The 24,482-nt window shown below is 34.8% G+C and overlaps 1 protein-coding gene across 3 annotated transcripts in view; it reads left to right on the forward strand.

The window, feature by feature from the left end:
• LOC123535673 (uncharacterized) overlaps positions 1-17,974 on the forward strand; it is a 60,826-nt gene extending 42,852 nt beyond the window's left edge. For all 3 annotated transcript variants that reach the window (XM_053528355.1, XM_053528357.1, XM_053528356.1), the window contains 5 exons: positions 810-964; positions 4,269-4,461; positions 5,531-5,736; positions 6,270-6,386; positions 8,672-17,974. In XM_053528355.1, the coding sequence (XP_053384330.1) occupies positions 810-964; positions 4,269-4,461; positions 5,531-5,736; positions 6,270-6,386; positions 8,672-8,873 (873 nt within the window). In that variant the 3' untranslated portion in view covers positions 8,874-17,974. The remainder of the gene's footprint in view (positions 1-809; positions 965-4,268; positions 4,462-5,530; positions 5,737-6,269; positions 6,387-8,671) is intronic.
• Positions 17,975-24,482: the final 6,508 nt, after the last annotated feature.

The raw sequence follows: 24,482 nt of genomic DNA on the forward strand, positions 1-24,482 counted from the left end.
ATCTGATTGTAAATACTCAGTATACATTTAATGCATTTCACAGCCAATGAAATCTATTAAACCAAAATTTGTTTTCTTGGTAATGTATGTACAAGTGACTAAGTGTTTAAATTTCCAAATCTGTTGCTGTAGATTGAGTATTTTATTATATTTGTACAAATTTTCTGTCTGAAATACTGCATGTATTTTACAAAAGAATACAAAACTCTGTATTCCGCTCTCATCAAATATGTGAAAATATTCAATCAGAAATGACATGATGATGGCACCTTGATGCTCCATGCATCAAAAAATTTACATTTAGTTTAACTTATAGTCAATTTTGGCTGATATAACACTAGTAATGTCTTTAATAAATGGGTCATTCAAACAGTAATACTTTGATCTGCAGTGATACATTCAGATTTTTGCAGATGTTGCCAGGCCGGATAACACTAGGTGCAAGCATCTCCTGGGATCCAGTCTGGAAAAACTGACCTGAGCCAAATACAGCATTAAAGACCAAAGTGCTGTTATAATAACCCTATTATATAAATGAGCCATGCCATGGGAAAACCAACATAGTGGGTGTGCGACCAGCATGGATCCAGACCAGCCTGCGCATCCGCGCAGTCTGGTCAGGCTCCATGCTGTTCGCTTTTAAAGCCTATTGGAATTGGAGAAACTGTTAGCGAACAGCATGGATCCTGACCAGACTGCGCGGATGCGCAGGCTGGTCTGGATCCATGCTGGTCGCACACCCACTATGTTGGTTTTCCCATGGCATGGCTCAAATAAATCATAAATGCTATCTTATATTACCATTGTAGGAGTTGAATATATCACGTTGTAGTCGAGGAGCTCTGAATGGTGATAGTTTGTTACTTCATGCCGCGGCACGATGTCACAATCTGACACATGTTGATGCTAGCTGGTGTAGTCTGACTGACAGTGGTCTCATGGCAATCTCTAACAGCTGTTACAGGTAACTGGACTTAATGCAAACACATAATACATACATACATACAATTTTGTTTGCAAAAAAGACTCATAAAATCTATAAGAAGATCCTTTGGAAGAATAGAAAGCAACCAAGCAAAATTAATGGCAAACTAATGTTTGTTTGAATCTGTTCATGAGAGGTAGTGGAAACTGCAACACCTCTCGTGTTCTCTAGCACCCGCTTAAGACAAACTCTCTTGTGCATAAACATTGAATGGACTCTATCATCCCAGTGAACCAGAAAATATAACAACACTGAATCCAAGTATGCAGAGACTTCTTTCAGCATTTAAAGACTGCTGTTGTGATAGTTAACAGAATCTTAGAAGATCCTTTGGAAGTGTAGAATGCAACCAAGCAAAACAAAGTAGCAGACTTGGTTTGATGGAGTCTGTTCAGGACTATTTTATGAACAGGGTGGGGAGGGGGATGGTTAAACATTCGGATTTCAAAGTTTATATGGAATTTTGCTTGTTTTTTGAGATTTAAATGGTGGATGGCCAAAAAATTTAGTCCCCCAAGAATATTAAATAATTTCACTGTATGTTATTGTCCATTCATATCTTTAAGTACCGGTAAGAAATAAAATACGGTAACCCAAAGCCTCCTGTACTCTAATGAAGAGGCTTTCTTTGCAGTTTTACATTATACGTATTTGATGTTCTTATTACGGTGATGACATGATTTCTTGTGAAAACGTCCAGTAACCATTCTGTTGTTTTGTTGGATAAAGGGATTATATTTGTAGGAATATTACATTGTTTGTTTTTTTTTTTGTTGTTGTTTTTAGCTCACCTGTCACATAGTGACAAGGTGAGCTTTTGTGATCACCCTTCGTCCGTCGTCTGTGCGTGCGTGCGTCCGTCAACAATTTCTTGTCTGCGCGATAGTGGTTTCATTTATGATTTTTTTTAACCAAACTTGCACACAACTTGTATCACCATAAGAACTCGGTTCCTTTCTTGAACTGGCCAGATCCCATTATGGGTTCCAGAGTAATGGCCCCTGAAAGGGCCGAAATTAGCTATTTTGACCTTGTCTGCACAATAGCAGCTTCATTCATGATTTGATTTTAACCAGACTTGCACACAATTTGTATCACCACAAGACCTTGGTGTCTTTGTTGAACTGGCCAGATTCCATCATGGGCTCCAGAGTTATGGCCCCTTAATAGTCCAAAATTTGCTATTTTGGCTATTGCAGCCATATTGAGACTTCATTTATGGTTTGATTTGATACAAACTTTCAAAATATCTTCAACAACAATAAATCTTGGATTCCATGACGAATCTGTCAGATCCAGTTGTAGGTTCCAGAGTTATTTTATATCAGATTACCTCCCCTGATTGTAATCAAAATGGATTTATATCAGTAAGTACTTATAGGACTTATTTGAAATTTCATTATTGTCATTAGTTGGACTGAGACAATCAGGGTAGATAACTATGGACTGATTTTATGTCAAATTACCTCCCTTTATTTCAAATTGAAATGGGTATATCTCCATAACTAATGAAGATACTGATCTGAAAATTCATTTATGTCAACAGATTGACAATCAGTGAGGATACATATTGACTGAATTTATGACAAATTACCTCCCTTTATTTTTTATCTAAATGAATACACCTTAGCAGCTTCTAATGAGATTGGATTGAAATGATCATATCATTTTTAGCAATGGTACTCAGGTGAGCGATACAGGGCCGTCATGGCCCTCTTGTTTTTTTTCGTGATTTTATCATAACATCTGAGTAATTGATTGGTGCTTGAGCTAGTAAGGGCGAGGGCACTGATTTATCCCAAGGGAGTTTACTCTTGATATGACAGAAAACAAACATGCATTAATATATATCTGGCATAAGATGTTTTAAAATGTTAGTTTAATAAATTTTGATGTTACTAAGCATGCATTTTCTCTCAAATTTATTTTATTAATGCTTTATATGGCCTTAAGATGTTTCTCAAACTTATTTTATTTATGCTTTATAGGGCCTTAGTATGTTTACATTTTACCATTGAATGTGCATATATAAATGGGTATTTAAAAAGCAGATGATGGCCTTGTTGTACCCCCCGACAACAAAGTTGTAAGGGGGGTATACTGGTTTCAGGTTGTCTGTCTGTCTGTCTGTCCGTCTGTCTGTCGGTCTGTCTGTCTGTCTGTCTGTCCGTCCGTCTGTCTGTCTGTCCGTCTGTCCGTAGACGCAATCTTGTGCGCACCATCTCTCCTTATCCCCTTGACAGAATTTAATGAAACTTCACACAAGTGATCAGTACCAACAGTAGTTGTGCATGGGGCATGTTAGGTTCTTTTAGAAAAAAAAATTGCAGAGTTATGGGACTTTGTTTTTTTGTTGCTATACTATATACATAGACACAATCTTGTGCGCACCATCTCTCCTCATCCCCTTGACACAATTTAATGAAACATCACACAAGTGATCAGTACCAACAGTAGTTGTGCATGGGGCATGTTAGGTTCTTTAAGAAAAAAAATTTGCAGAGTTATGGGACTTTGTTTTTTTGTTACTATACTATATACATAGACACGACACAATCTTGTGCGCACCATCTCTCCTCATCCCCTTGACACAATTTAATGAAACATCACACAAGTGATCAGTACCAACAGTAGTTGTGTATGGGGCATGTTAGGTTCTTTTAGAAAAAAAATTTGCAGAGTTATGGGACTTTGTTTTTTTGTTACTATACTATATACATAGACACAATCTTGTGCGCACCATCTCTCCTCATCCCCTTGACACAATTTAATGAAACTTCACACAAGTGATCAGTAACAACAGTAGTTGTGTATGGGGCATGTTAGGTTCTTTCAGCGACAAAAATTGCAGAGTTATGGGACTTTGTTTCTTGTTAACATACTATGTACATGCAGTCTGCATATGCAATCTTGTGCATGCCTAATCTACCAAACCCTTACACACAATTTAATGAAACTTCACACAAGTGATCAGTACCAACACTAGTTGTGCATGGTGCATGTTACATTCTTTTAGATAAATATTCTGCATAGTTATGGGACTTTGTTTTTTGTTACTATACTGTATACATACAGTCCACATAATTATGCAATCTTGTGTGCGTCAAATTGCAGTGTACTGTGTCAGTGCATGCGGGGGGTACATTCATCACCTTTAGTGATAGCTCTAGTTTACATATACTTATGCTTGTGTTAAAACTTTCGTAAGAAATGACAGTTTCTGCGGTTCTATGTTAGAATGAAATATTATTTCTTTAATATGGAAAAGTGATATCTGTTTCAGACTTGAGAGCTTGTGTATCAATGGTTGTAGTGCAATCAGTAATGATGGACTTGAGACTGTGATGAAGAAACATGGCTGTCACCTCCGTGTCCTTGAGATGTTTGGATGCTTCAATCTATCTCCTAGAGGACTTAGATCAGTCGCTAACAACTGTATTAACCTCCTAACCCTCAGTCTAGGACAGTGCTATAAGGTAAATTATTCATAAGGAAAAGTTTATGGATTTTGGAAATAGTGTTTAACCCTTAAACTGCTAAATTTCTATAATGAACTTGTCCATCTTTCAATTTGGACAGTACCGTTAACTGTATAAAAGGTGTAATTACCAAAAAGATACTGTCTGAATGGCAAGCAGTGCAGATCTTGATCAGACTGCACAGATGTGCAGTCTGCTCATGATCTACACTGGTCGCAAAGGCAGAATCAATCCTGTCAAGCATGTTAAGGGTTAAGAGTAACAGTTTTAGAAAGTCGTCATGCAGATAGGCGAGACTGAACTTCTTAAAGTTTATGTCTTTGCTAATAGAGGTTTAATGCAAGCATGGTGGGCAGATGTGTGTTAATTTGTACCTGTCATGTGGGGGAGACATATTGTTTTTGCCTTCCCGGTCTATCCGTCCGTCTGCATAAAGCTTGTCGGGCTTTCACAAGTCAAACTGCTGGCCGGATTTCGACGAAACTTTACAGGAGTGATCTGTACCAAGCCTAGTTTTGCATATTGCCGACACGTTCCACTTCGCTGCACAAAATGGCCACAAGAGCTAAAAATAGAAAAATCTTGTCTGGTTTCCACAGGTCAAACTGCTGGCCCGATTTCGACGAAACTTCACAGGAGTGATCAATACCAAGCCTAGTTGTGCATATCACTGACACGTTCTGCTTCACTGCACAAAATGGCGGCTAGAGCTGAATATAGAAAAATCTTGTCCGGCTTTCACAGGTCAAACTTCTAGCTGGATTTTGATGAAACTTCACAGGAGTGATCAGTACCAACCCTAGTCATGCATGTCGCCGGCACGTTCTGCTTTGCTGCACAAAATGGCCACCAGAGCTAAAAATAGAAAGATCTTGTCCGGCTTTCACAGGCCAAACTGCTGGACAGATTTCGATGAAACTTCATAGGAGTGATCAGTACCAAGTCTAGTTGTGCATATTGCTGACAGGTTCCGCTTCACTGCACAAGATGGCTGTCAGCTAAAGGTATACATAGGGGGGACACATATGTTTTTTTATGACAAAAACACCTAGTATTTCTATTGTAGTTGACAGACTCATGTATATCACAACTATCTACAAGTCTGGGTCGTGTAGAGTCGCTGGACTTGAGGGGATGTAAACAGATCAAAGATAACTGTATGAGACGAGTAGTGAAGAACTGTGGAAGGCTCAAACATCTGTCCCTGGCCAACTGTCCAAATATCACTGATGTATCCATACTGGAAATCTCTACCTACCTCACCGATATAAGGTTTGTTAATATTTCTATATCCCCTGACAAGGTGGGGTGTCATTTACACATTTACACTAGGCACCTGGTTAATTTTTAATTTCTCTTTCAGTATTTTATATCATTCCTGCATGCTTTCACAGACAATCACACATGGTGTGTAGACCCTTTGTGAAAATTCTGAATTTTACTTTATGAACGTGCTTTAAGTTTTTGGGTAACCTGTGTTGAGTATATATTTAATGACACATTCATTATTTTCTAGTTTGTGTTAAGGTATCATAGCTCAGGCTGGATAAAGATAATGATAGACATTTCTTTCAAACACAAAATAGTTTTGAGTATTATATTATCCTTGACTTTTGTCTGGATGTTCCTCACACTTACAGGTATATGTTTTCCCTTCTCACACTTCCTTACTACTCATATTTTGAATTAGAGAGTGTGCAGAAGAATATATACTGCAAGTGAATTTTATGTGACTGTGCTATAGCCAACTGATTTTATTGTTTACGTTTTAAAGATCATTATGTGACTTCATGTTCATGTTGCAGGAGTATAGATCTGTGTGGTTGTAAGAATATAACAGATGGAAGTATTCGGGCATTGGTTAACACCTGTACAAACCTTAGACATATAGATATAAGCTCAACAAATTGTACTCATAGAAGGTAGGTTTATATTACATATAGGAGTTATGCTTGTATTGAATAGCAATACTGATGTTCTGATGTTTAGACTCATCTATTTGACTAGGAAATTAAGTGGCATGTATGAGAAAATAAAAGCTGGCCTAAGACTTGCTCAAGTTTTTAAGTCTATATGTTCCAAGTGAAACGGAGCATTTTGTATGCCGTTGTACCTGAATCTGTCGTGTTCCTGCGTCCGTGCGTCCGTAAACTTTTTGCTTGTGACCACTCTAGAGGTCACATTTTTCATGGGATCTTTATGAAAATTGGTCAGAATGTTCATCTTGATGATATCTAGGTCAAGTTCGAAACTGGGTCACGTGCGGTCAAAAACTAGGTCAGTAGGTCTAAAAATAGAAAAACCTTGTGACCACTCTAGAGGTCACATTTTTCATGTGATCTTCATGAAAATTGGTCAGAATGTTCATCTTGATGATATCTAGGTCAAGTTCGAAACTGGGTCACGTGAAGTCAAAAACTAGTCAGTAGGTCTAAAAATAGAAAAACCTTGGTGACCACTCTAGAGGTCACATTTTTCATGGGATCTTCATGAAAGTTGGTCAGAATGTTCATCTTGATGATATCTAGGTCAAGTTCGAAACTGGGTCACGTGCAGTCAAAAACTAGGTCAGTAGGTCTAAAAATAGAAAAACCTTGTGACCACTCTAGAGGTCACATTTTTCATGGGATCTTCATGAAAGTTGGTCAGAATGTTCATCTTGATGATATCTAGGTCAAGTTCGAAACTGGGTCACGTGCGTTCAAAAACTAGGTCAGTAGGTCTAAAAATAGAAAAACCTTGTGACCACTCTAGAGGTCACATTTTTTTCATGGGATCTTCATGAAAGTTGGTCGATTGTTCATCTTGATGATATCTAGGTCAGGTTCGAAACTGGGTCACGTGTGGTCAAAAACTAGGTCAGTAGGTCTAAAAATAGAAAAACCTTGTGACCACTCTAGAGGTCACATTTTTCATGGGATCTTCATGAAGTTGGTCAGAATGTTCATCTTGATGATATCTAGGTCAAGTTCGAAACTGGGTCACGTGGAGTCAAAACTAGGTCAGTAGGTCTAAAAATAGAAAAACCTTGTGACCACTCTAGAGGTCACATTTTTCATGGGATCTTTATGAAAGTTGGTCAGAATGTTCATCTTGATGATATCTAGGTCAATTCGAAACTGGGTCACGTGCCTTCAGAAACTAGGTCAGTAGGTCTAAAAATACAAAAACCTTGTGACCACTCTAGAGGTCACATTTTTCATGGATCTTCATGAAAGTTGGTCAGAATGTTCATCTTGATGATATCTAGGTCAAGTTCGAAACTGGGTCACGTGCGGTCAAAACTAGGTCAGTAGGTCTAAAAATAGAAAAACCTTGTGACCACTCTAGAGGTCACATTTTCATGGATCTTCATGAAAAATGGTCAGAATGTTCATCTTGATGATATCTAGGTCAAGTTCGAAACTGGGTGACGTGCGGTCAAAAACTAGGTCAGTAGTCTAAAAATAGAAAAACCTTGTGACCACTCTAGAGGTCACATTTTTCATGGGATCTTCATGAAAAATGGTCAGAATGTTCATCTTGAATATATCTAGGTCAAGTGCGAAACTGGGTTACGTGCCTTCAAAAACTAGGTCAGTAGGTCTAAAAATAGAAAAACCTTGTGACCACTCTAGAGGTCACATTTTTCTTGGGATCTTCATGAAGTTGGTCAGAATGTTCATCTTGATGATTTCTAGTCAAGTTCGAAACTGGGTCACGTGCGGTCAAAAACTAGGTCAGTAGGTCTAAAAATAGAAAAACCTTGTGACCACTCTAGAGGTCACATTTTTCATGGGATCTTTATGAAAGTTGGTCAGAATGTTCATCTTGATGATATCTAGGTCAAGTTCGAAACTGGGTCACGTGCCTTCAAAAACTAGGTCAGTAGGTCTAAAAATAGAAAAACCTTGTGACCACTCTAGAGGTCACATTTTTCATGGGATCTTCATGAAAGTTGGTCAAAAACGATGTCATACTCAAAACTGGGTCATGTGGGAAGAGGTGAGCGATTCAGGACCATCATGGTCCTCTTGTTATATTTTCTATATTTAGGTTGCTCAAGACTCTGGAAAACTGAAGCATTTTTGGTCATCCTGTTGTGACCTTGAATGCTTGGTGTTTTATTGTGTAACAATTTCAGACATTCATATTATGGTGAAAGTATATAGCTTAATTTTCTAGTGTTAAAGTTTGGCTAACAGATCCATGTTTATGTATTTTTCAGTGTGTCAATGATCGCTAACTTCAGCGGACAGAGATTGGAGACACTGAAGATCAACTTCCTGTCAGATGTCACAGAGCAGTCGCTTATTAAACTGGCAAGACATTGTCGCCGCTTGCAGTCTGTTCACATGTATGGCTGCACAAGTGTTAGAAATATTGACAAAGTTAAAGAGGAAAGACCTTCTTTCACAATTGAAATGTAAACAAAAATCTACTGGAAAATGAGCAAATTTTGAGTGCTGACTTACTATAAAGTATGAGGATGATGAAAAATTATTGAGAAAAAAATGTTTTTCATTTGTTAATATCATTATGATAAGGGAGTTTGTTACAGTGAAAGTCATAGTTCAGGGTATTCATCTGGAACACATAGAATCTAACTGGGTTCAGGTATATGGAAATGTAAAACACGACACAAATAAATGGCAACTTACGCCCAAATTGACAAATCTGGCAACACTACTATCTTTGATAAATATAACAACAAATTATATTTAATGTATAATAACCTTACATAATCATATGATAGAAAATAGTTAAAACTAGAACTGAAAAGTTCATTAAAGTCTACATTGTAGGATTTTACTATACACAAAAACGTTATCAAAATGTGATTATCCTACAGTATACTCTTATTGAATGGCTATATATATTGGAGACATTTGTGAAATGGGTTCTTTAATTCTTAAAAAAGTCGCCATATTACCTATACTTGTGTGGATGCAACCCAACAACAACAACAAAATAAAATAATTCTTACAACTTTGGCAGTCTATTTCTTGTTTAAAAGTAGTTTGCTAGGTTAAGAAATACATTTGAGTAAGATGTAATAAAAGTGTGACCATGATTTATCTGAGTTTTCTAGGAATTGTTTCTTTACCAAGTGATACTAGACATGTCGGGCCAACCTGTTATGAAGAATTTACTTTTTTTTTTACAGAGTTTTATTCTACTGTCAATGATCATTGTTAAAGTTTTGGCAGTAGCCCATTTAGGCTATATATTAAAGCCTAAATTTTGTGAAAAAGAACCAAATTTCCAGTGGCTAGTAGTTAATATTGTTTTTTCTTAAATGTTTAGTCTGCATTTAAAGGGAATAACCCACACATTTTAGGCCAAAAGAAATTTCTCTCAAAAATCCATAAAAACTGAGTACTCTATAAGTGACTAGTGGAACAATTTTATTGTCATAAGATTTTTGCAACATATTCTTATAAATATCCAAATATATTGTGCAGGAGATAGTAAACCATTGCAATGCTTTTGAAATAATACTGAAACTTTACATACTTCTTGCATTTTACAAATATCTAATTTTTATTTTCACCCACTTCATCATTTTTCAGTGTCATGTGTACTAAAATTTTACCCAAACTGGGGGCGAGTAGCTTTAAAGCAGCATAACTCATTTACATAACTTAGTTATAGACTGAAGTATAATAACTTGACAGTTGGATAATTATTTTTTCTGAAAAGAGTGCGCATGAAAATTAATAATCTTGGACATCCAGAGTAAATGTGAAACTAGCTTTCATATCCAGACTAAATGTGAAACTATGATTTAATATTTTAATCTTGTGTTTTATCTATCCAGTACTTGTTACTTAAATTGTGTGTGTAACTGCCTGAACTAAAGAATGATGGAAACGATGTATTTATATGATCAAAATGATGTATTTATATTTATAGATTAATTTACCCATGAAACGAGAAATTTTATTGTAGCAATATTTTATAAACAGGACAAATGTAGACAGCTGTTTTATCAGATGACTATGTCAGTGCTTCCTGTGACAAGATTTTACTAGAAAGTAGAATGATTAACCCTTAACCTGCTGGAGGCAAGTGATTTGCCTTTGCAACCTTACTGCAGACCAAGATCAGCCTGCACATCCATGTTAGCTGTTTAGTCAGTAAATTTTCAGTGAACACCCCTTTGAGTAATAAGTGATGCTGCCCAAATTGAATGATGGACCAGTCCATTTTAGAAATTTAGCAGGGTAAAGGTTAATTAATAGTGCTGAGAGTTGCTGTTTATTTTGCATTTATTGTCAAGTTTGCTGTTTGATTAGATTCCGTCCAGTATTATCATTTCCATTGTTTTTCTGTGATAGATTCCATTTAGGGTATTTAGTGGTTTATTGTAATTCATTTTGCAACATTGTTTTATTTTTCTTTAGCAATGATTTTTTTAATGCTTATTTGATCAAACCTTAGGTTGATAGGGTGGTAGTGGCTTCTTATTAAGAAAATTAACTTCTAACTTATCTTAATAGCACTGACCTCCAGATGGTACAACAATATTGAGTAATAAAAAGAACATTTTTAGATATCAGGAAACTATTGCCATTTTTCTTAAGAACCTAGGCTTTAAAACATAGCTACTGACTGATTATATGTTCTGGAAATACAGGAGAATTAGTTGTTTTTACTAACTTTTTCATTCAGAATTGAAAAGCATTTGCAACGGAGGTAAATTGCCTTAATTATAGAGCTTTATGTTTAACAATCATTATGTACATATTCCTAAATGGTGTGTTGGTCAAGAAGGTAGGAAAATTTTTCTTGCTGAGGCGGTCCGTGTTCGATTTCCAACTTTGAATTTCTTTTTTCTTGATTTCGCATTTTGTAAGATTGTTCAGAAATAAAAAGTCATGTTCTAATGTTCATAATATGACCAAACTTTAATTTAGAAAAAGATCATATTCAGCCACAATCTGGAGTCCAGTCCCTTTAATTTATTGATTGCCCCATGTGGTTCTGGGACGATCTGTGTATGAAAAGAATTGGAACCACTGCCTTACCCTTACATGATTGTAAGAGGCGACTAATAGGGTCTTAACACTTGGTTTTGCTGTAACTGTGATTCCAACAGGTATGCAAATTTTGATTCCATACCTCATGTTTTTATTTCGATGTAAATGAGATGTGAAACCAAAATTTGTAGTCCTGTTTGGTGCCATATAACCTATACTGTGTTGGTGCGCCTTAAAACCCAAATAAATAAATAAATAAATTTATTGATTGCCTTTTGAATATATATATATATGCTTATGCAGGTATAGCCAGAAAGTGTCAACATCCTGGGAACTTATGCAGAGAGTGAGAGCACTTCAATTGCATGCATGTTTTTTACAAATATGTTCTCCACCTTTTGATATAATTATGTTGTACGCTATTTTAGTTAGGTGAATGCTATATTGATTGTCCGGAAAAAAACATGTTTGATCTGCTCAAATTAATATATTTCAACGTACTACACATATGTATCATGTTGGCTTTGCTGTGGAATTGTGTATAACTGTTGCAATGAACTGTGTTTTTGACTGCTACAATGAACTGTGTTCATAATTTGTTAATGCATTTACTTTGTACTAGTATATGTTGTTGTTTTGTGTCAGTTCATTCTGTCATGTACATCTAACTGCGTTTAAAGCTGTACCTTCAATGAAATTCAACACGAGATTGGAACTTAGTCATGAGTGTTTGAGTGGTTATAGCTAAGTGAATTGCTCAAATTTTCAATGGATAACACACCAATGTCAACTCCTTTATTTAATAGGAGCTAGGACAGTTTTTGTCATTTCCGTCTGTTATTTCAGATGCAATAGTTTGTGCTATATTGTTGTTGCTATCTTGATACATTTTCAGAGAGAAAATTGTCTTTCTTGACAAAAAAGTATTTGCAAATTTTATTTTATCCCAGTACATACTATAAAAACAAGTACCGGTATGTTTTTAGCTCACCTGTCACAAAGTGACAAGGTGAGCTTTTGTGATTGCGCGGTGTCCGTCGTCCGTGCATGCGTGCGTGCGTCCGTAAACTTTTGCTTGTGACCACTCTAGAGGTCACATTTTTCATGGGATCTTTATGAAAGTTGGTCAGTATGTTCATCTTGATGATATCTAGGTCAAGTTCGAAACTGTGTCACATGCCGTCAAAAACTAGGTCAGTAGGTCTAAAAATAGAAAAACCTTGTGACCTCTCTAGAGATCATATATTTCACAAGATCTTCATGAAAATTGGTCAGAATGTTCACCTTGATAATATCTAGGTCAAGTTGGAAACTGGGTCACGTGCCATCAAAAACTAGATCAGTAGGTTTAAAAATAGAAAAACCTTGTGACCTCTCTAGAGGCTATATATTTCACAAGATCTTCATGAAAATTGGTCAATACGTTCACCTTGATGATATCTAGGTCAAGTCCGAAACTGTGTCTCGTGCCTTCAAAAACTAGGTCAGTAGGTCAAATAATAGAAAAACTTGTGATCTCTCTAGAGGCCATATTTTTCATGGGATCTGTATGAAAGTTGGTCTGAATGTTCATCTTGATGATATCTAGGTCAAGTTCGAAAGTGGGTCACGTGTCATCAAAAACTAGGTCAGTAGGTCAAATAATAGAAAAACCTTGTGACCTCTCTAAAGGCCATATTTTTCATGGGATCTGTATGAAAATTGGTCTGAATGTTCATCTTGATGATATCTGGGTGAAGTCCGAAACAGGGTCATGTGCGGTCAAAAACTAGGTCAATAGGTCTAAAAATAGAAAAACCTTGTGACCGCTCTAGAGGCCATACTTGTGAATGATCTCCATAAAAATTGGTCAGAATGTTCACCTTAATGATATCTAGGTCAAGTTTGAAACAGGGTCACATGCAGTCAAAAACTAGGTCAGTAGGTCAAATAATAGAAAAACCTTGTGACCTCTCTAGAGGCCATACTTTTCATGGGATCTGTATGAAAGTTCGTCTGAATGTTCATCTTGATGATATCTAGGTCAAGTTTGAAACTGGGTCAACTGTGGTCAAAAACTAGGTCAGTAGATTTAAAATTATTAAAATCTTTTGACCTCTCTAGAGGCCATATTTTTCAATGGATCTTCATGAAAATTGATCTGAATGTTCACCTTGATGATATCTAGGTCAGTTTCAAAACTGGGTCATGTGCGGTCAAAAACTAGGCCAGTAGATATAAAAATAGAAAATTTAGAAATTAGTGAGAATGTTCACCTTGGTGATATCTAGGTAAAGTTCAAAACAGGGTCATGTACCTTTGAAAACTAGGTCAATAGGTCAAATAATAGAAAAACTTTGTGACCAGATTTTTCAATGGATCTTCATGAAAATTGGTCAAAATTTTTATCTTGATAATATCTAGGTCAAGTTCAAAACTGGGTCACATGAGCTCAAAAACCAGGTCACTATGTCAAATAATAGAAAAAACGATGTCGTACTCAAATCTGGGTCATGTGGGAAGAGGTGAGCGATTCAGGACCATCATTGTCCTCTTGTTTTAAATATTTGACTTTATGGCCTTTATCAAGATTTGAAATACATTATATAGTTATGTTACATCCATTTTTCAAATAATATAGCTTTTGTAATAACCCTTTTTGTCTGCATCAGCGTCCAAGTCACAAAAGTTTTGCATGTAAGTAGATTTTTAAAAAACTACACGGCCAATTTCTTTCATACTTCATATATTTCTTTGGCGTTATTAGTTGACCACCCATGACAAGTTATACAAACTTAGACTTCCTGGTTCAAGTTGTACATGTAAGCAGGATTCTCATAAACTATATGGCCAAATGTCTTCAAACATCACACATATTTTTAGCATCTTGAGATGACCTCATGGGTTTAGATCTATAACTCTAGCTTTTATTTTGCCCCTTTTCATTGTAGAAAATTTGCTTAAAGTTTCGCATGTAAGCATGTTTCTCAGGAATTACACTCACCGGATGTTTTCAGATTCTCCACAATGTCTTTGGCGTCATGGAATGACCTCACATGGCAAGGTTCATAAGTCAGGCTTACATTTTGGAAAAGGAATGTTATAAAATGTTTCTAAAACTTTTGGAATTAAGCTGCTGTTAGGTGGAAGGGCCCCAGATAGTCGGGAGCACTGTCATTAGACAGCTCTTGTTATGTATGCTGTTACAAGGTATGAAAACACTAAATGTTATTGTTTCAATGATTTAGTCATGACTCAATGTAGCTTTTCAATATTTTGTTACATTTATTTGCCTGAGAGCAGAAAGTTTTGTTTTATGGATATTTTAGATATTATTTAAGTGGAACAAAAATGATAGAGAAGATTTCTTTGAAGGTGACATTGAAAACAATTAGCTTGTTTGACACCATTTTGTGGTATAAAGGAAAAATACTGTATGAAGGAAACAAAGAAATGCTTACCTCACTATTCTTTTTTTCTTCACAATTTACCTCATTATATCAAAAGATCTGCTATAAAAAATATATATCAACTTTTCATATTTTTCTTTATGTTAATGTGTTTCTGCTCTATGTGACCTTTACTTAAGCAAAGGGAGTTAATTTTATTTTTGTGTTATGTCATCATCAGTGGCTTTGCATATAGAGTGGAAGTGTAAGGCGCAACGCGGCACTCTAAACTTTTTTTTCAACTTACATTGTAAAAGTGTTTAAACTAAACAAATGAAATTTATAACATTAATAAGATAGATTTGTCTATTTTTGGCTTAATACTCAATTTCGAATTGAAAATCAGTTTTTTTTATACAGATGACTATATAGTTTATCTTTATATGTAAATTTACCAGAAATCAATTCATTATGCAGTACATAGTGAAAAAAACAACAACCAGTTTTGAAAGCAGGTTAACTTTGTTTTCTATAGTTGGCATCAAGGGTTGTTCATATACTGGTACACTGGATATAACACGAAAATAACAGTAAAAGTATACTGTTTGATGTACATTTTCCATTTTTAAAAATTGATCAGGATGACATGTTTCTGGAGAAGATGGCTACACACAATTCTTTTTATTATTTCTTTGATGTTAGTGTCTTTTGATATTTCTATACAATATTTAAAGGTAATTAGCTTTGTATCGGGAAATATGCACGAGTTCTGCAGCGGAAATATTGTGTGACTTGGGGAGCGCAGTATTTTTCCGCTAAAGAACGAGTGCAAATTTCTTCATGCAAAGCTTATAATCTTTTCGTTATATATGTATCTACACATATCAATATTATATGAATGTTATGAATTTGTTCAATGGCCGGTATAAAATTGACAAACTGACGTAAATAAAAATAATTTATGCAGCAACACACATTTAAATGACGTCACACACCCAAATGTCAGTATGGAAAAATGTTGACATTTCCGGTTCCGTGGTAACACATAACAGAATACAATTTTTTTTTTTTAAAGTAGAAGTTTAATTTATCTATATGACCAGTTAAGGTCAAGGAAAGATAATAGAGTAAAGATCTTTACCAAGAGTCATTTAAATAAAGAAACATATTCTTCCACACGCCAAAGTACCTCACTTGTTGTAAAAGATTTGTTATCTAGATTATTGTATATGTACCAGTATTGTACATGTGTGATATCTTATTCATTGTACATGTGTGATATCTTATTCATTGTACATGTGTGATATCTTGTTCATTGTACATGTGTGATATCTTATTCATTGTACATGTGTGATATCTTGTTCATTGTACATGTGTGATATCTTGTTCATTGTACATGCATGATATCTTATTCATTGTACATGCATGATATCTTGTTCATTGTATATGTGTGATATCTTGTTCATTGTACATATGTGATATCTTATTCATTGTACATGTGTGATATCTTGTTCATTGTACATGTGTGATATCTTATTCATTGTACATGTGTGATATCTTGTTCATTGTACATGTGTGATATCTTATTCATTGTACATGTGTGATATCTTGTTCATTGTACATATGTGATATCCTGATTATTGTACACTTGTGATATCTAGATAATTGAACATGTTTGATATCTAGATTATTGTAAATGTACCAGTATTGTTCATAAATAATGTTTTCAACTATGCAATGTTTTCACTTAGTGATATTGTTGATCTGTTTTTGTATTTTTCTAGATGTGTTTGTTATTGTTTGAGAAATGTTTATTGTTGTTTTTGCCTTTAATGTGATCTTTGTAGATTTGTATATACATGCTTTATTTATTTACCTGAAAAAATCAATTGTTAAGCATAATAATAGCAACATTTAAAAAAAAAAAAGAACAGTTCCTTAACTGTTCCTGGGTTCATCACTGTGGTGTTGAATTTTGTGTTGGATGGTATGACAGGATTAATAATATACGAGGGTTGATCCAAAAGTAATGTCAATGGAGCCATAAAAATGTGTATAATGAAATGAAAACAACATAAATTCCCGCTCAAGTACCTTGATCTATTTGTAATATTTTTTGAAAATGTCACAAAAAATTGTTGCTTAATTATCAAGATATCGACATGCACAGAAAGCATGGTAACGAAGATCGCCGCACGTCAATGACATTATTGACGTCAGAAATTCATATGTGGACAATAAGCAATAACAGGTCTTAGCATTACATAATGCACTTTAATCTGCGGGGATGCCACTATAGTTTTCACGGTTGAATGTTGAAAGTCGCAATAACACATCATTATAATTTCATATCAATAGGTGTATTGTTTTGATATCAGTTAGTGATTGTCTTAAACAAAAATGTTTTTTTAATTGCAATTTTGATAGAATTGTCATTTTGCTTAAGGTGAAATGTCGTGAGGGATGAACTTTGAAGTTCTATATTTTGAAAACTAAAAATATTTATCCATGTAATCGTGGTTGAATTAGCTTACATTTTGATCAAGTTTGTATAATAATGCAACGTTGAATAAATATGCAATGGACGAAGTAAGATTACTTCTGGATAAACCTTCATAAAAATCTCATGTTTTATTTTACATCCGTTAACATTTTTTGCTTAAACAGTATGTGTCAGCAGTAAAGAAGAAAAGCAATTTTTTTGTGAAGTTTAAAATATTTTTCAAAACATTTATAGCATATCAGGAGTCATTTTTATTTTACATGCAAACTGCTTCTTGAAAATTTTGAATTTTTGTCATATTTTTATTTACATGTATGCTTGTAGGAATAAAGGGATTTAATTTGTCTCCTGAACTAGTTTATAGTAGGAACTAATACATTGGCTGTAATTTAAGATGGATCATTATAAAACTTATAATTTAGTTTTACACACTTCTTGTTGACTATTCTCCAGTCTTGTAAAGAATGATGGCTAAGCCATGTTCTTATGTTTTATTGTCACAAATAATCTGATGATGTTACTGCAGATTAAAGTCTTTGATGAAAATTATACAGTAGTTTAACTTAAATCATGACTGAAAATAATGTGTGAACCTGTCAGTACACAAGTATTTCTCTCTTTTTTTGCTGTTCAAATATGAACACTTCATTTACCAATAAAATCTTTTAAAGTCTTAACATTATGTCTTTTTTTTCCTCCAGAAAACAATTCATAATTTTAACATGTCTGGAACATTGCGGAATGATACTAATTTCACTTTGGTAGTGATTACATTTTACTTGGACTTTGTCATAGACTCTTTGTGTAAAATATCAAAATTTAAACTAAAATCAAAGTATTAAATCCATATATTATCTCAATGAAACTTTGAAATTTTGTAGTTTGTGGCATTGTCTGAAGCAAGCGCAGTCAAAAATCTAATTTGACTTCTGAAATAGTGTGATAATTATTTTTAAAGTCACTATATGTTCATTGTAAAATATACTGTGGAAATTGGCAGATACTTTAAAATGCAGCTCTCTGACTGGTCAGTTAGAACCACTGTAAGTTATAAGTATTGTTTAATTTGTATCAGTAACATGTGTAAAGTAAACAGAGATAGCCAGTATAATGCTAATGTACTACAATACTGTGTTACCTATATCAGTAACATTGGTAGAGCAAATGCAGACAGCCAGAATAATATTATACTGTTCTACTACTATACTAGTTTGAGCTGTATCAGTAACATTGGTAGAGCAAACGCAGATAGACAGAATATATTGTTCTACTACAATACTTATTAAGCTGTATCTGTAACATGGGTAGAGCAAACGCAGGTAGCCAGAATATATTGTTCTACTACTGTAACAATACTAATTGAGCTGTATCAGTAACATGGGTAGAGCAAACGCAGATAGCCAGAATAAATTGTTCTACTACAATACTAATTGAGCTGTATCAGTAGCATTGGTAGAGCAAACTCATATAGCCAGAATATACTGTTCTACTACAATACTAATTGAGCTGTATGAGTAACATTGGTAGTGCAAACTCAGATAGCCAGAATATACTGTTTTACTACAATACTTATTGAGCTGTATCAGTAACATTGGTAGAGCAAATGCAGATAGCCAGAATATATTGTTCTACTACAATACTAATTGAGCTGTATCAGTAACATTGGTAGAGCAAACGCAGATAGCCAGAATATATTGTTCTACTACAATACTTATTGAGCTGTATCAGTAGCATTGGTAGAGCAAACTCCGAAAGCCAGAATATATTGTTCTACTACAATACTAATTGAGCTGTATCAGTAACATTGGTAGAGCAAATGCAGACAGCCAGAATATACTTAACAAATAATCAAGGCCTTCGAGCGGTTTATCTTCTAGTTTACCACGGTTCAGAGTTCAGATGCGTAGGAATTGAACCACGAGGGCGTAAGCTCGAGTGGTTAAAAACTGAAGCATCTGAACGATGAACCATGGTAAATTGGATGATAAATCACAAGAAGGCCTTGATTATTTTCATTCTGACATGCTCATTGACATATTTTAATAAATATTATGCTGGACTTCATTTACCCAAAGAGTAATTATTGGACGTCATGTGGCAATATGACGTCATCATGCTCTCTTACCGGTCTATGTGTCAACTGTTGTTTATTGCAGAATATACAGAGCTTGATATCCTTCTTTGTTTAACTGGAAATCAAATCGAGCCATGTTTGAATGTTCTACTACTATAATACTAGTTGAGCTGTATCAGTAACATTGGTAGAGCAAACGCAGACAACCAGAATATATTGTTCTACTATAATACTAGTTGAGCGGTATCAGTAACTTTAGTAGAGCAAACGCAGACAGCCAGAATATACTGTTCTACTACAATACTTATTAAGTTGTATCAGTAACATTGGTAGAGCAAACGCAGACAGCCAGAATATATTGTTCTACTACAATACTTATTAAGTTGTATCAGTAACATTGGTAGAGCAAACGCAGACAACCAGAATATATTGTTCTACTACTATACTAGTTGAGCGGTATCAGTAACTTTAGTAGAGCAAACGCAGATAGCCAGAATACACTGTTCTACTACAATACTTATTAAGTTGTATCAGTAACATGGGTAGAGCAAACGCAGAAAGCCAGAATATATTGTTCTACTACAAAACTTATTAAGTTGTATCAGTAACATGGGTAGAGCAAACGCAGAAAGCCAGAATATATTGTTCTACTACAATACTTATTAAGTTGTATCAGTAACGTGGGTAGAGCAAACGCAGATAACAAAAATATATTGTTTTACTACCATACTAATTGAGCTGTATCAGTAACATTGGTAGAAAAAACGCAGATAGCCAGAATATATTGTTCTACTACAATACTAATTGAGCTGTTTCAGTAACATGGGTAGAGTAAACATAAACAGCCAGACTATTATTGTTCTACTACAATACTAATTCAACGCAGACTGTCAGAATATATTGTTCTACTACAACACATATTAAGCTGTATCAGTAACGTGGTTAGAGCAAACGCAGATAGCCATAATATATTGTTGTACTATACTACTAATTGAGCTGTACCAGTAACATGGGTACAACAAACGCTGAAAGCCAGAATATATTGTTCTACTACAATACTAATTGAGCTGTAACGTGGGTAGAGTAAACGGATATAGCCAGAAATATATTGTTCTACTACAAAATTAATTGAGCTGTAACGTGGGTAGAGTAAACGCAGATAGCCAGAAATATATTGTTCTACTACAAAATTAATTGAGCTGTAACGCGGGAAGAATAAACGCAGATAGACAGAAATATATTGTTCTACTACAATATTCATTGAGCTGTATCAGTAGCATGGATAGAGCAAACGCAGATAGCCAGAATATATTGTTCTACTACGCTACTAATTGAGCTGTACCAGTAACATGGGTACAACAAACGCTGAAAGCCAGAATATATTGTTCTACTACAATACTAATTGAGCTGTAACGTGGGTAGAGTAAACGCAGATAGCCAGAAATATATTGTTCTACTACAAAATTATTTGAGCTGTAACGCGGGAAGAATAAACGCAGATAGCCAGAAATATATTGTTCTACTACAATATTAATTGAGCTGTATCAGTAGCATGGATAGAGCAAATGCAGACAGCCAGAATATATTGTTTTACTACTATACTAGTTGAGCTGTATAAGTAACATATGTAGAGCAGAAATTTATTGTTCTTCTACAATTATACTAATTGAGCTGTATCAGTAACATGGGTAGAGCAAACGCAGATAGCCAGAATATATTGTTCTACTACAATACAAATTGAGCTGTATCAGTAACATTGGTAGAGCAAATGGAGATAGCCAGAATATATTGTTCTACTACACTACTAATTGAGCTGTATCAGTAACATGGGTAGAGTAAACGTCGACAGAGTAAATTTGTGCCGATATCTGTACATCGGTAAGTCGACACTTTTGGTTACATCGGCCTTTAGGAGGTCAGTGGTTGACTCCTATTATTTTGGTAGTCAGTAGGTAAAGGTCAAAGTCAAGGTCAAGGTCACAGTAACCTTGAGAGGTGTCCGATCAATAATTACAGAATGTTTACGCAAACAGTTTTCAAACTTGTTAAAGAAGGTAGCCTGTGGTCTGTAGATGACCCCTGCTGATGTCAGTGGGTATGATTGTACGCCACATGATCATGATCAAGTCATGTATTGACCTGTGTGTTAGAGTTTGGGTTTAAGTTTTAGTGTTCCCAGGCCCCGAGTTCGAGTCTCTGTCTGGCTTTACATTGACATATATATAGTCGCAGAAATTACATTTGCTTGACTTCCGGTCATCAATAGTGTTTGTTCAAGGTCACGTGACTATTATAGTATGAATACCACCACGTGCGAGTTAATAGAGAGTTTGAGATTTCAACCTTCGCCTTCCCCTTCAACGTCTCTTGCGAAGTTAACGTATGAAGTTGAAGTTCGATTAAAATTCCTTGAGATTTCAAACATTAGAATGAACCTTACTTCTTTTAATCCGCCCATTCAATTTATCCGTAATTATGATCGTTTATTTCGTGCATTTTGATAACAATTGTCCGAAAGGACAGGAATTTTACAAGAGGTTTTAAAAATGAAAAAAATGAAAATTAAATAAAAAAACATTTCAATAAATATAATCATCGCATGGATATTAGAGCGATTACCTAAAAAAAAACAAATAAAAAACAAAACAAAAAAAACGATAAAACAATATGACCAATGTAAAAACTCGTTAGTGTTGCTCCAAACATTTAGGTTTGATATAAAATTATGTCAGTATAGTCAGTATATAATGCATGATTGTAAATAATACATGAGAGGAAATAAAAATGATTATTACATACCTAAAATTATTTTCCATTGGGTTTCAATGGACCGCGATCGTGCAATATTTTTCCATATCATGACGTTGAACGCTTTCATATCGGGTTAGTCCCAATCCGTGACTCTAGTTACCTCCCCTGACGGTCCGTCCATTGCGGATCTCGTTTCTTTAGATTTTTGTTGCTATTGTGTGTTTGTTAAATTTGTAATTTATGCAACATTTAATTTACTTTTAACCTTTGATTAATCTGACCTATTAGATACTGGCACGTAGTAATTTATCAGAATGAAATGAAATGGAAGTTATAATTACGTCATGAGTTAGACTAATATAGGACGTGGAATGTTTTCTTAACGTTGTAATGGAAAGAATCGCGTTACGTCCATGGCGTCCACGCGCACGTTGCGACAAGTTGACGTCATTTTCGCGGAAAATATTAATGCGCGTCAGTTTGATTTGTTTATCGAGTTTTCGGAGAATTTTTTTCCGTATGTTTTCCTGTCTTTCGTGACAGAACGATGATTTAGATATAAATTAACCAGTTTATAGTAGATATGTAATTAAAAGGTTATCAACTTTATATGTGGATATATGCACTCGTTCTATCGCGGACAATATTGCGCTCCTAAAGTCGCGCAATATTACCGCTGCAGAACTCGTGCATATATCCACATACAAAGTTAATGACCTATAATGATCATATCAACGTGGTAATGACACTCTGTATGACTCTGTATAATGCCAAACTCTCAGACAGCACAATTAGGAAATAATTAATAGCAAAACAATGCTTTATCACTATTTATACAGGATGGGTGGTTATACGTCGGGCGTAATAATTTCACGAGGGCGCAGCCCGAGTGAAATTATTTCGGACGACGTATAACCGCCCAAGTGTATAAATAGTAATAAAGCACTGATTACTATAAATTATTTCGATTCTAATATGTTCTTTATGGTAAAATTTATATCAAATATGATGGAACTGTTTCTTCGCGCATGCATGGCGCCAATAGTAGGTATTTGTTAAAACACGCCAGAACCGGAAACGGTAATACGTCTTGCGGCAGAATTCAGTTCGAGGGAAAATTATTGCGAATTATTCTGCAAAGCGAATAAATAATTCAGCATGATTATAAATTAATCAAAATTGTTGTGCATTGTGACATTTCGTTTAAAACATGTTAATAATTAAAATATTTCATGAAATTTTAATTTCAGAAGAATTTTCCGTCTTACTAGTGCCATTTTATGTTTATAATTAAAACGCAATTGTCGTATTAAGTGACCGACAGAAACAGACTGATTTTATTTGGATGTGAAAATAAAATGTTCCACCAAATGATAATCGCGCGTAAGTATTTATTTTTCAAGTAAAATGACTGTCATGCCATGTGCCTCCATCCAGATTTCATTCTTTGATGCCGAGTATGTGGACAGAGTAGATGTAAAAAGAATGAAGTTTCGACTTTCGTGATATCACACCTTCGGACGTTCAAAACTTCACTTCAAACGACAAAAAGGCCCATCTGGTATAATCGATACCGCCTGGGGACACAAATATGCCGTAGAAGTTAAAGTTTGAACAAAATCTCAAAGCTTCTCAAAATCAGTTGATAACTTCATACTTCCATGTTCAATTCAATGTATTTAGTTAAAATCATAAGCCATACAAAACTTCATTATTCTTATACCTATTGATAGTGTTTCGCATCAAATTTAGTCTAATTATATATATGGATAATCAGGTAACTTAATAAGCAGAAATCCTGAAACTAAGCTTCTTATTTCGCATAGTAATAAAGAGAAGTCTTAGGCTTACGTGATATTACATGGAAAACTTTAGTAGCAACGTGTGATATAAATAAAATACACGCATATCGGTGACGTTTTACCCAATATATATATGAGAGACGTTGAAGGGGAAGGCGAAGTTTGAAATCTCAAACTCTCTAATATCTAGCTGCTTGTCCTTTATCATTAACGAAAAGAACTGTTTATGACAATACGACGTAATTTCATATTATACTGAACGTTTCTTAAGCTATTCATTTCCTGGACGAACATCCGGTCCAGTACACTTAACATAAAGTTTACTTATATTGAGCGTACGTTACGGCAAAGGGTAGCTCCTTTTTCTTCATTAAAATGAGGTTTGATAATTTGACCAATCCTTATTTACATGTACACGCAAATCTGCACTTACATACCACAGGACTATTATGTGGAACATCTGATGAAATGCGAATGACAAAGGCAACATTTGAGAGACCTTAAAAGAGGTGTCACTATGCAAACGTTATATACACTAGTTTGTTCTTCAAATGTTTA

Source organism: Mercenaria mercenaria, chromosome 17 (genome assembly GCF_021730395.1).
Source record: "Mercenaria mercenaria strain notata chromosome 17, MADL_Memer_1, whole genome shotgun sequence".
Taxonomy (NCBI): Eukaryota; Metazoa; Mollusca; class Bivalvia; order Venerida; family Veneridae; genus Mercenaria; species Mercenaria mercenaria.